Below are 13,561 nucleotides of genomic sequence, written 5' to 3' on the forward strand. Positions count from 1 at the left end.
AACAGAGTGGATATGACAGTGGTATCAGTCACTCTCTGGGTGGTGTCGTGACTTGTTTAAAAAAAAAGAGCTTTGACAAAGAGTCTTTGTGTGTCTACATCTGCCCGTGGCTCTGCTGTCTCACTCATAATGTATCTGTGCACTCTGAGACACACAAACAGGAACACACATTTCTTCAAAGCTGTTATTATCCATGTAGGCATATTGACATATTCATAATTCTTCTCCGTTTGAATAGTTTGTGTGTGTTGCAGTTTGTGATTGCGTTTGTGTGTCCGTAGCAAAGAATCAGTCTAAATGTGTATTTTCAGGTTAGTTTACTTGATGAAAATATAGAAATGTCCTTGTTTGTTCTACAGCGAAAAGTTTTCCAGGCTTCGTCCATGAAACACCCGGGCATTCTGTCAGCCCATAATGAACGTGCAGTAGCAGAGCCAGCTGACTTTGACAACGAGCCAACTTTCTAAAGGATCAACCTGCCATTTTTTGCAAACTTTGATTGTGTTTCTAAAAAAAAAGTGTGTGCTCCCAGTTTTACCATTTTAAATTTTTTGCACCCCCCCCCCCCCCCCCCCCCACACTTCTCTGTGCTTTCACTCAGTCTGTGGTGAAGCTAAAATCAGGTGGCATTCAGTGGGGAAATTCAGCACAGTGGTCTGCTGTCAGGACCACAGCTTTTCTTTGAAGCAACCAGTGACACCCAAAAACCAACATGTACAATGGTAGATGCACCATATTAAATTTGGGGTATTTTCTTTATTTCAAAGAGAAGTAGACAGAAAAAAAACTACAATTGGCAGTTTGTGTTGTACTAATACTACATGCAGGGATCTTACTTCCCTGGCAGGTTTGCATGGCTGTCATCTCATCAAGACAAAACTCAAGAGTATTCTCTCTCTGCTCTTCATCTTCGGTCATGAGACGCACTTAAAGCTGGGGCAGACAAAAACATCCATAATAACCTTTCAGCATATTGTAATTCAAGTGGTCTGAGAGTGAACTGCACTCCTGCACCCCTTCTCGGCTCTGTCGTCAAGCTGCAGAAAGTCTGTGAAAAAATACAGGTCTTTTCAGAACAAATCAGATGAGCTGTATAAAGAAGCATGAAGAGAAAAAAATAACTCCGTAGATGCAACGTGTACAGGACGTCTCCCTGGAGAGACTGAGATTTGAACCCCATGTGAAGTAGTGGGGAGAGCTGCAGGGAAAGCCATGCCTATTTTAAAATACTGACATTTAAATGAATTCGTGTCATCAACATTTCTGATGAGCCTCTTCTACACGCTTTAAGTCACATGTACAGCAGGTACTATCAGAGGTGGAGCCCGGAGGATAACAACCCTGTAATTTCAGTGCAGAAAGCCAGACCATTATTGTAATACATGTTGAAGGGGAAAATATCTTAATATGGTCAAAATATGAACTGCTAAAAAAAATTAAAGGAGCACTTTGAAAGCTCATCAGATCTCAATGGGGAAAATATCCCAGATATAATTCCATGCTGTATGCTTGGCTACATTTTGGATCCATAATATTCTCCTTAGAACCCAAACCTCTGACAACAGATCTGACAATGCTCACTCTGTGCCTGAGGCCGAGTCAGAAGTATTTACCTCAGTTATTTTCCTCTGCTGAGGATACAGAGTCTGTCGTCTGTCAGCCGGGTTAGACAAAAACTATCAGGCCGAATTTCATGAAACCTGGCGAGGAGGTAAAACATTGGAGGTAAAACACTTTGGAGTTGCTGCAGATCACTTTTGGTTTTAAATTTGCAACACAAGGATTGGCTTTGGCTCCTCGAATATTCTTCTAATTGTTTACTGCACTTGTCGTGTGGATCCAGACTAACAGAAAAAAGAAACAGCAAGCAGCACTGAGCCAAAATGTAATAATGAGCCCTGGAACTACATGTTTTTACCTCATTTGTATCAGTACCAAACACCAGCAGGCCTGTGTCACAACAAAATATGAAAATGCCATAATTTCTGTATTTGTGCTTGACTAATGTGAAACAAACTCGGAGTAAACAGAAATCCTACATAATGGGGATCAGTGCAGGCTCTCTGATTCTGCAGAGGGCAGGGCTGCTCAGGGTTGTAATGAGGGAGATTCTGTCTTTGTTGTTGCTATTTGTTGTTTTAATGAATGGATGCGAGCCACTGAATAGTGTAACAACATGGCTGTGAAACATTTACCACAAATGCTGTGAGCGTAGAACTAAAATCTTTTTAGTTAGTCATGTTTTCCCGTCTTTTTTAACTTTCCAAACATGACACAGGGCTTTGTGCAATGACTGCTGTGAGACTTTATTAAAGCTACTTCTCTGACAATAATACCTTTCATGGACCGGGCAGAGTCGTAGTAAGTGTTGTGAAGTGCTGTGAATGAGTGAAAGTTGCAGGTCTATGTGAAGCAGCACGTAGTGCATCAGGCTTTAAAGCTTAGATACAGGCTTTAGGCAGGCTTTTATTTATCACCATGGAAACTGGATTCCTCACAAGGGAACATTCCAGCACGCCTGGTCCAGATGTGGAAATCCAGCACGCTATCGTGCATCTTTCATCTTGCCAAGTTCTTGGCAAGAAGCTGGGCTGAGATGGTTTCCGTCTAAGCAGTAGCTGCTGGGGTCAGCCTTCCTCCTCCAACATCAAAGCTTCTTCTTCCTCGGGGAGGCGGCGCTCAGTGTAAGTGTCATACGCTTTCTCGTGTGTCTTTTGTTTCCTTTAAAAGGATCTCGCGCTGTTTCTCCCTATCTGTCCACACTAGTCTCTGCCAGGCGGTTGTTCATGATGCCCAGTGCACCCACCCCTCCCGAGAAGCCGTTCTGACGTGAACTGGAGCTGGACTGGCGCTGGTTCCCGACTGCCATCTCCGAAAGCTGCTTTTGCATAATGGCCAAGTTCACCTAGAGGAAGAGATTAAAAAAAATCATCACAAGAGGAAACGGAAACTGCAGAAAACTGGGGAAAGTGAAGTGGTACATTCAAGCTATAAAGTCTTGGCAAACAAACACAGATCGAACGGCAGCATCTGATTTCACAGGTGCATTAAAAAGCTGCCAGATGGTATTTCTTCTTTAGTGGGCTGCTTTAAGCAAACAAAGGTGAAAAGTATTGACGCGAGTGTCAGTGATTTAACTTTTGCCACTCAGCAACTTTTACCTTTGATTTTTTTTCTGCACAACAAAGAGCAGAAAATGCAACAGGCTTGTTTTGTATATAATCGGGTGTAAATGTATCCACTGTCAGGTCAGGACTTTATGGTTTTAAGGACTTTGCTTTCTCCATTCCCAGCTGCTTTATTTTACCTGTGGCCATGGAAGTGATTGGAACACCTGAATTCAATGAATTGGATGAGTGAGTGAATACAGTGTATCTGCTGACTTTGGCAAACCTGGCACACGGTTCACCTCCATACTGTTTTGGGTGAATAAGTGCACCACAAACACTTGAAACACCACACACCTCTGATGCCCGTTGCTTGCCATTTTGGCTTTATAGCAGAAATCAAGAGGCCAATCAAAGGATACATTTTTCAGCCAGCAGAAAGAGGATATATTGTGAGTGCGTAAGCTAGCGCGGAGGTTAGAAAGCTGCAAATGTTTACAAAAATGTGGCCGCTCCTGCAGATGATCCAAATTGAGGCACAATTTTTAGACTGTTTTGTTTGTTTTGGCACATCATGGTTTATTATGAGGAGAATGAGAGGATGGAGAAGATGTGTACTGGTACCAGTTTACAAGAACAAGGATGATGGGAAGAGCTGCAGTAACTACAGAGGGATAAAACCGATCAGACACACCATGAAGACGTGTGAAATAGTTGTTGAAGCTACACTGAGAAGGGAGGTGACAATCAGTGAGCTGCAGTATTGCTTTAATCTGAGAAAGAGCAGATGCAATGTTTGCTTTGAGAGTGTTGATGGAGAAGTATAGAGGTCAGTAAAAACTTCACTCTGCCTCTATGGAACTAGAGAAACTATACGATAGGTACCAAAAGAGGAACTGTGGCATTGTATGAGGAAGTCAGGAGGTGCAGAGAAGTATGTGAGGGTGGTGCAGGACAAGAAAGTGGTGAGGTAGGAGTAACAAGTGGATTCCATCAGCACCTTGTTGTTTGCAGTAGTGATGTCTTTATCCTGTCTTCCTTCTCTCACCCCAACCGGTCGCAGCAGATGGCCCCGCCCCTCCCTGAGCCTGGTTCTGCCGGAGGTTTCTTCCTGTTAAAAGGGAGTTTTTCCTTCCCACTGTTGCCAAAGTGCTTGCTCATAGGGGGTCATATGATTGTTGGGTTTTTCTCTGTATCTATGAAGCGCCTTGAGGCGACTTTTGTTGTGATTTGGCGCTATATAAATTGAATTGAATTGAATTGAAAATTGATGGACAGACTGACAGATGAGGCCAGGCAGACGTGGACTATAATGTTTGCAGATAACACTTTGATCTGTAGAGTAGGGAGCAGGTGGACGAGAGTATGGCGAGGTGGAGGTATGCTCCGGAGAAAAGAGGAATGAAGGGCAGTAGAGGCAAGACAGAATACAAGACTGTGGATTAGAGGGAGACAGGTGGAAAGTTGAACATGGAGGGAGTAGAGATAGTGAAGGTAGATGTGTTTAAATGCCTGAGATCAACCATGGAAAGCAAGAGAGCACAGGTAGGGTGGAGTGGGTGGAGACGAGTGTAGTGAGGCCTGCTGTCATGTATGGTTCACAGATGGTGGACGGTGTTCGTTCCTTGAAATATTCACCCCAAAGCAAAAGCTCGTTTGTGTTACCAACTACAAGTTACATCAGCCACCTCCTAACCTGGATACAAAGTCGTCCTTTGAAATTTGGAAAAATGTTGCAAATGTACATATTTCTAGCTGAATTTCCAAGCCTCAACCTCCCTTCTTGTTCCTTTGCTGTTAGTGAAAGCAACGCTTTGATGTGGAACGGACAGACTTACATTAACATGCCTTAGACACACACACACACACACCCCCTTCGCTGCTGTCTCAGAGACCTCACAGTTTTTAAACGCCCAGTTGTATCAGGTTAATAAGTACAGAGCTTTTGTAACTTAATGAGCTCGTGGAAGTCACGCCACCAGAGCTTTTGAACCCTCTAAACCATCAGATCTTTCTCCATGAATGAATACCCATCTGGGGTACAGCCTTATTAAACCATCACTCGCTCACTTCACCTTGTTTACCTCGACTCTTTCTCTTTTATCTCGTAGACTTTTCACAGCTACTCCAACTGCTCCAGCATCCACCGTTTTAGCTAGCTGGGGAAAGCTACAGATAGACACCAGGGAACACAAACGCACTGTCCTCTTCCTGTTTTGGTTTCACAATTAAGCCTTTGCTTTCCCCTGAGACGGGCACACAGTGGTAGACGGACTGTCATATATATATATATATATATTATATTTGTCTCTGTATTTATATATATATGTGTGTGTGTGTGTGTGTGTGTGTGTGTGTGTGTGTGTGTGTGTGTGTGTGTGTGTGTGTGTGTGTGTATATATATATATATATATATAACAATTCTGTAACTGTAACTTCGGTCATTGCTGTGCTTTTTGGAAGTCGAATTTCCCAGAGGAACCCACCCGAGGGATTAATAAAGTTCTATCTTATCTTATCTTATCTTATAATGAAAGCAGAGCTTACAGGGAACCGGCCGAAAAGCAAACTCTGCCCATTATTCTGCTGCAGGTTTATCGTGCAAACAGCATTTCCACCTTAATAAAAAGTTAAAGCCTTTGGTAGTGCTAAGTTATTTTAACTGTGCAGTGGAGATTACTATAAAGTGTTTGTACTTGTAAAGAAGGTTATAAGTTTTGTTATAAGTTGCTGATTTCTGTGATATATCCCCCCCGCCCCTTTTCTCTCTGTTATTGTTGTATTAGCAGTACATAACATTCAAAGGTGGTCTCTCAGATTTAACAGGTGCTCCAGTGAAATTCCAGGCTCACATTTTCAGAGTGAAATCGATTACCATCAATTACCCATAAATTATTATGTTTTACGTAAAAAAGAAGCGCAAATGAACATGTGGTGCTTCAGAGGTTAGAAACCGTGCTTCACTCTAACAGGGAAATATCATAATTTGCAATAAATTTTACCATCAACCAACACACAAAGACATGAGTTCCTACAGCTTGATAAAAAGTATTCACACAGGTTTCTGATGTCATCAGCTTGTTCTAAGGCTGAATCAGACGATTAAACTCAGTTTCCTGAACTGTACAAAATTTCATTCATCTTATATTTCACTAACAATCCTAACACAACACAAGACAGTTAACTTATTCTTGGTTGTGTCAGTTCAGCAGAATTAAACCATTCGGCCTTCTAATTTTCTCAGTCAGGACTTCCAGGACCTGTAAAGAAAGATCTAAGAAGGATTTCTGATCCAGTGCAGAAGGGCGCGCACTTTTGACATTTAATTGTAGCTCACACTGCTCATTAGTCTTGTCTACATGGTGGAGTAGTAGATATGGAAATGTATGGACAACTGACACTCCTGAGGGGCCACAAGAGCTGCTGAATAAGCAGTGCCGGTGGTTGCTTAGCTGTTGATATTCAAAGAACTTTGACGCTGCATATGCATGCAGCCCAGCAGTTCAGCAGCCAAACATAAGACACTGAATATGAAGCATAAGCTTGTATCAAAATAGGAATTCTCCCCCGTATTTTTTCACACATATGTACAGCGAATACAAATATTTTGATCAGTTTTAATAAGAACATATATGCACCGGTAATCACGTGGAGGTTATGGCTCATAAAGAGACATCTGACAGCAGCAGGACAAAGGAGTTTTCCCTCCACTACTCGCGTCAGTCATCAGATTACTCTAAGAATGAACTGCTTGCTTGTAAAGACAGGTGTGATTTCATTCATCAGGTGCAGAGTCACACGAGTGGTCAGTCTACTCTCACCTTGTTGGCTGCTAAGAAGTCCCTCATGGAAATCATTTCCCCAGACAACCTGCGTCCAGTGTCGGTCTCGCTCTCGTTAATGGCGTCTGTCTCGATGGATGGGTCTCTGCGGGCACGGAGGTGGCCCGGGGCCACCACATTCCGACGGGGATGCCGGTGCGGGTGGTGACCCCTCCTGGGGAAACAGCAGCGACAGGGGGCCTCCAGCCTCCTCAGCAGCCAGTTGAGTACCTGCTTGATGACGATGGAGATGACATTGAAGAGGGAGTAGATGCAGCAGACGCCGGTCAGGATGAAGAAGAAGTTGCCCAGCCTGTACGCAACCGTAGCGTGGCCTTCGTAGGCGACTCGCTGACTGCTAACCATATCTCCAAACCCAATGGTGCTGAAGGCTACAAAGCAGAAGTAAAGCGAGTCCAGGTAGCCCCAACCCTCCGCTGCGGAGTACATCAGCGAGGCGCAGCAAGACACCAAAACGGCTGCCGCTCCTAAAATGAGCATAACGCAGTAGACTGAGGGCTTCCAGCCTGCAAGTTCCTCCCCGGCTCCACTTGCTCTGTTTCCCTCAGAGACTTGACGTCCGTTTTGTGGCAGCACAGCCTTGTTATGACGTCTTTCGTAGCACGACTTAAGGACAAAGGCAATGACGGTGATGACACGCTCCAGGAAGAGGTTGAAGAACAGGATGGTAGCCGCACAGCCGAGCAGGCCATAAAACATCAGGAAGACTTTTCCTCCAATGGTGGCCGGGGTTGTCATCCCAAACCCTGACGTTCACACACAGAGAAATAGATCACGTAGTGAGAGTAAATTTACACAGTGTTACTGCTATCATTATAAGATGACAATAGCAGTGGAAGCTCACATTTATTGGTCTTTACCCTCTCTAGTACTACAACCGAACACTCTCAGTGTTGTGATGTGAGCTTTGTAGCTACACTGACAAAGATTGTAGCGGTAGAAGTCTGCCTTCAGTGCTTTTTAGCAGAAAGACCTTCTGACAAAAGCCTTTTAAAATAGACTAACAGAAGCCAGAGGTCATATAAAGACCAACAGAGTCTGATCTAGCTTTTCACCTAATGTCCTCCAGGATAGTCTCCCCCACTGCCTTAAGGTGAAGGTTGATGGATGTTACACTATTGTTACTTTTAGACACCAAATCTGTTTGAAGACGTTTAGGAAAAGATAATGGTTTGATGTGATAAGATTACTTTATGGTCACTCTTAGAGGAAAATCATCCTCATCATCATCAGCAACTAAAATCAAGACAGAAACCTTAAAAAATTTGGTTTGATGCACATTTTCACAAACATCAAGCTTCTTTTTTTTCTTTTTACCAAAGGCGTTGATGACTGAGCTGTGGCTTGTCGCATCTGTGGACTCTCGATTTTACTTGCCATGTCTGCAACGATGCTAGGAGCTAAGCTCGCCAACTCTGCTGGCGCCCAGTTTGAAGTCTGCCACCTGACTGGGGAGCATGTGTAGTTGGGGTATTGTAATCTAAACTCTGTGTGGTCAGACCTGTGAGGTCATGCACACAGACCCTGACACTCTCCATCTGATAACAACATTTGGACCGAAGCGAAATCACGGACACGGAAAGTGTAACTGAGACTAAACAGGAAGGACTGCTTTGCTGTCAGGCTGCTGGCTGTGTTAGCAGAGTATAACCAAGGCTGCATACCACACGTCTACTTCATGAAACTAGTTTAAAACTGTATGAGGCTATTTTGTTTCCTTCCTTACACTCTCAAAGCAGCATCATGCTGTCGCTACACTGTGCTACATGTAAAAAAGGACAAAGTCAGAGGAAAAATGATTAATGAGAGAACTTTAAATCCTCAGCTTGTACGGATCATCTTTGAATGAAAGGACAGACTAAAAGAGTTCTCGTACGTTAAAACGTCACCTTCACTTGAAAATGCGAGTCCTGCCCATAACTTCTGGGTTTTTTCTTACACACAAGCAAACTAGAGAAAAGTGGCTACCAACCTGCAGCTGCTTTATCTTTTAAATCAAGCTCTCTTCCTATCTGCCATCAACAAAGACGGCCAATTACAACTCTCTACTCCTACTAAGTGAAAAACGTGCTCATGCGACTGCTTTCCTCCACAGGGTTGCCATTGGGTTGCCATCGCTTTGTCTCTCTGTGCAGCAACACTCAGTTTGAGAGCCGAGGTGTTCCAGTCTCACATTTCACTGTATTTTTTTCCACACTATTTTGGCAAATGAAAGACGCAGTGGAGACACCCCACGCCTCAGGTGTAGCTTTTTTTTCTCCAGATTTTTAAAGGTCAAACAGATTTTGCAGATTTTTATTCCAACGGGATCTGAAGATGTTTTTCTGTGACTGACTTTGTCTCTTCTGAACTGGCAGATGAAGAAAATGGGAGTCAGAACATGAGGTCTTTCAGCTGCACCACTCTCACTGATGTCTTTTCATCCCTCATTTAACACTAAAGCTCATGAAGTGCCGTCTGTCTCTCTGCTGCTCTTCTTCTTCTTCTTGACCAATTGTTGAAAAATCGAACTCTGGCTTTTATTTTAGAGTGGAAACGTCATAGTTATACACGCTCGTGCGACAAATTATTGTTTAACAATATGATTGTCCTTTTTACTAAAAACAAAGTTAAACATGACTGTATCCACTCAGGAAAAACACACGGTGCAGCGTGACTAGCTGCCTCCATGCCAGAGGCAGGCGTCTTGTGGAGGGTTTGATTGCCTTCACATTCAGAAAGGCTCTCAAGGTGCTAATTGAAACAGAGATTTCATCCAAATGCAACAATAAAGCCAAATGGCCTGGATTTTATAGATGTGTATTTCTTTCCACTTGTTTTGTAAATTTGATGTTGATGAGTCCTGTGAACAAGATATGCGGCGCTTCAAAGAAAAAAGGTAAAATTTCAGCGCCATTACAGCGCTCTCAGGACACAGTCGGGGTTATTTGGGGTTGCACAGCTAAAGTTTGTCTTTTTTGGGTGATTATTTGCTTCTTGATCAATAATAATCATTAAATAATAACTCGATTGTGTCTTTACAGGATGTACGCAGCATGAAACAACCCTTTAGCGTAGTTGGCAAGTTTTTTTTTACAAATAGAAAAACAGAAATGTAAAAATAGGATCTTTATGAATGTGTTTTAGTGATTATACCAGTGTTACTGCAGAGGATATAAAATATGACAAAGTCTTACAGTGAAGCCACTAATTTGTGGGAGTCCTGCCACAGTGGAGTCCAACATCACATCACTTCTTCTACATTTGTAAATTCGACTCAGGATTCAAATTTAAACTGCGATTGGATGTTTGCTACATTATTAAGCCTGCAGTTACTCAGCTGTAACGGCCTCCTTTCTGGATACACTTGTTTTTTCTTACCCAGTTTTTAATGTGTTGTGCTCATAAATTGTTCATAATGTTTATGCTCTTTTTTACCTTTTTTTTTTACAGTTCCCCCTGACAGTCTAAAGCACCTCATAAGTTTGTTTAATATAGATTTGAAACTGTCATCTAGTTTTCCATCAAATAATAGATCCGCTGTCTTAAACGTCGCAGTGATGCTTTAAATTTGACAGTTAACCAGTCAACAGACGACATTATTACATATCTGTAATAAAAATACTCAAATACTCAGAAGAAACTGAAGAGAAGGGATTTTTTTCACCAGTCTACTCGGTGAAGTTGACCTCTAAACATAATGAATTATACTTGGTTTCCTCAGCACACATACGAGATGCCTTTGAAATAGACTTCTTGTGCCTACGCATACACTCGGGCTGCTGTTCTTTGATAATCGAGACACATTCATCCAAGCTGTGATACACACAGTGCTCTCAGAGAAGATGCAAAATGATGATGTGTTCCTAACGGGGCTTTCCCTGGCAAACACTGAGAGGTGATTGTTGGAAATAAAGATGAGGAGGGACTGATGAAACTGGGGAAGAATTAAATATTATAACAATTTACATATGATTGTTTTGAAGTGGCTGGACACAGCGATTAATATACCATCAAATTACTTTAAGGTCATTTGTAAGATCAGAGATCGTCTCTTGTTACTTATAACATGATCAAAGGTGCTGTTTCCCCCTGCGCTTGTATCATGAATAACTGTGAAGTCATACCTCAAAAAGACAATCCTGTTTTGTTTTTTTAATCCTTAGAAGCTAAACTAAGGTGGGATTAAATGTCTGTTTAAATAAAGCTGTTGTGCACTGTCAGAGGGAAAAGTGCACAACGGCTGACACTCGAGCAGAGGAAAGTGTGGTTTCAGGTCTGTTTTTGAGGCACTTTCACTTGAAAACCCAAAGAATTAAGCTGTATAAGGAGAGTACTTCTATATAAAATATGTTCAGCTAGTCCACTCATTTAAACTGCCACGGGCAAGCCAGTTACAGTCATTACAAACAAATTAACTCCAATCAAGTTGTTATAATGGCTGCAAACATGACCTGTCCACAACATGAAAAAATCTGAAAAGACTTAAAAAGCACAAATCAGAGGAGCAGTTTTGACAAAAAAAAAAAGGATCAGCTGCAGAACAGTGAGTGATGGCTGTGTTTTTGTCTGCCTCACTGACACTAAAGACTTGAATGCTCTCAAACGGGCAGCCAGTCCTGAAATGGAGAAATAACAGTCAAGGACAAATCTCTGAAGTAGGCATTAAAAGGTTTGTGTGTGAGAGAGGGTGTGTAGTTCTGTTGAACCCACTGAACCACACTGTAAGCACTGAGTCAACTCTCTAAACTGATGCTGAAGTGGATCTGCCTACTTTTCAGTAAAGACTGCTACTGCGTTTCATATGGCCTGTATAAAAGTTTGATCAAACTGAACCTGGCCAGTCTTTACATTCCCGGGAGAAAGGAATATAAAGTGATGAAGAGACGCATTGATGTGGGAGTTTGCTATTTGCATCCACCAAAAGCACAGAGTCACGAAACAAAAAGCCAGAAACTGATTATGTAAAAGAACGAAAAAGTGATGTATCTGACTGAGTTTGCAGAGGCCAGCATCTTCATCTCACCGATGGTTGACACCACAGTTCCTACGAAGTAAAAAGCGCCCGTGAAGTCCCATCGAGGTCTGATTGCGTCCACGCGGATCCCCGCCACGTTCGCCTCCTCGTAGTTCCTCAGGAAGTTATTCAGCTCTTTCTTACTCAGGTTGTACTTCTGGCTGAAATGTTCGAACCTCTGCGCCCAGCGCTCCTTCGCTTCTCTCTCCTTTGGGTGTTCCAGCGCAGAGAAGACGGCGGCCCCGCACAGGAGATAGACAACGATGAACAGCGCCAGCAGCAGGAACCGCGCGTTATCCTCGTTTATCGGACCGGAGCCGCAGCAGCAGCCGCTCCTGCATGCCATTATGCCGCCGTTGTCTCCGTGGTGCCGCTGCAGTGAGGGACCCGTAGCATGGTGCTCTCGAACACAACGCGCAGTCCTCGGAGGAGACGCTCACATGACAACCGGTTAAATCAGAAAGATGCGTTTTTAAATTGATGAATCAGGTCTTGCAGTTCTTCCTGGGTTTGGCATCGTGCTCGCGAGCTTCTGTTTGCAGCCCGGGTCCGGAGTGCTCAGCCCGGCGCGTGCTCAAATGACTTCATGTCCTGTGACTGCACTCTGCAGCGGGTTGCTAAGATGTTCAGAGAAGAGGAGAGATGCAACCTGTGGATGCAGAGAGTCGTGCTGTTGCGCTCTCTACCGCTGCCTCTCCAGAGAAAGTCTCCACCCCGGAGCGCACCTTTTACGCATCACGGATCGGCCACTTACATGTGCGTAAACTTAAAACAGCTGTCCGTTCAGTTTGCATGTCGAGAGCAAACACTCACAACGAGCCCCGATGTCACCTGTCATGTTCCACCCGATCCGTAACTTTGGAGGTTTGATCCTGACAATATAGAGCGTGTTTGCATAGTGAAATCAATCACTTGACATTTCCGAATTCTGACGGGGGATTCACGCTCCCGCACATGCTTACCCGGGGACGATGTGAGCAAATGTCACAGCGGAAAGACGGTCTGAAATAAATAATTCAGGATCACAGGGACAACAAAGGAGCTATTTCTGTAAAATTGGGAATTCAACAAAATGAGGACGAGTCGAGGCCGTTTCAGAACCACGGACAGAGCAGCATCGCTCCCTAAATGCCTCGATCTTAACTTTTAACATGCGCAGCAACTAAGAGCTGCTTCGAATTAATATTAATGTTTGTTTAAATATTTTTTTTAAATATTCGAAAACATTCTAGAGACACCTGAAATAAAACAAACAGAACTGAATATTATGTACTTGAATCTTTACGTGTACATGCACGACTCACAGCATCATTACGCGCTGTTAGTTTTGAATCCATAACACACAGCAAATTATTGATGTTTCACAGGCAATTATTTGGAGATTAGTGTTGACAAGAGGTTCTTCACTCATAGAAGCTGACATGGATCTGAAATCGACAAGTGATAAATAAGCACTTAGGTCACTGAGACAAAATACGAATTGCAATTCTTCACACTCAGGGTTGAAACACCGTGTTTTCTATTGACAAATACTTTACCATCCATCTGTTTTTTTTTTGTTTGTAACCACTTATCCAGTAGCATCCTAAGGCACCTGGAACCTATCACAGCTATTA

The 13,561-nt window shown here is 43.0% G+C and overlaps 1 protein-coding gene across 1 annotated transcript; it reads right to left on the minus strand.

The window, feature by feature from the left end:
- Positions 1-752: 752 nt before the first annotated feature.
- On the minus strand, positions 753-12,581 carry LOC146557484 (potassium channel, subfamily K, member 13-like). The gene is made up of 3 exons (XM_085246843.1): positions 11,955-12,581; positions 6,929-7,695; positions 753-2,905 (listed from the first exon to the last, which is right to left on the minus strand). The coding sequence occupies exons 1-3, from the start codon at positions 12,289-12,291 to the stop codon at positions 2,750-2,752; spliced, it is 1,260 nt and encodes a 419-aa protein (XP_085102969.1). The 5' UTR covers positions 12,292-12,581; the 3' UTR covers positions 753-2,749.
- Positions 12,582-13,561: the final 980 nt, after the last annotated feature.

The sequence above is a fragment of the Mchenga conophoros genome, linkage group LG15, assembly GCF_057382185.1.
Source record: "Mchenga conophoros isolate Kocher_MC1m ecotype Shallow Benthic linkage group LG15, M_conophoros_male_GT1.1, whole genome shotgun sequence".
NCBI classification, from domain to species: Eukaryota; Metazoa; Chordata; class Actinopteri; order Cichliformes; family Cichlidae; genus Mchenga; species Mchenga conophoros.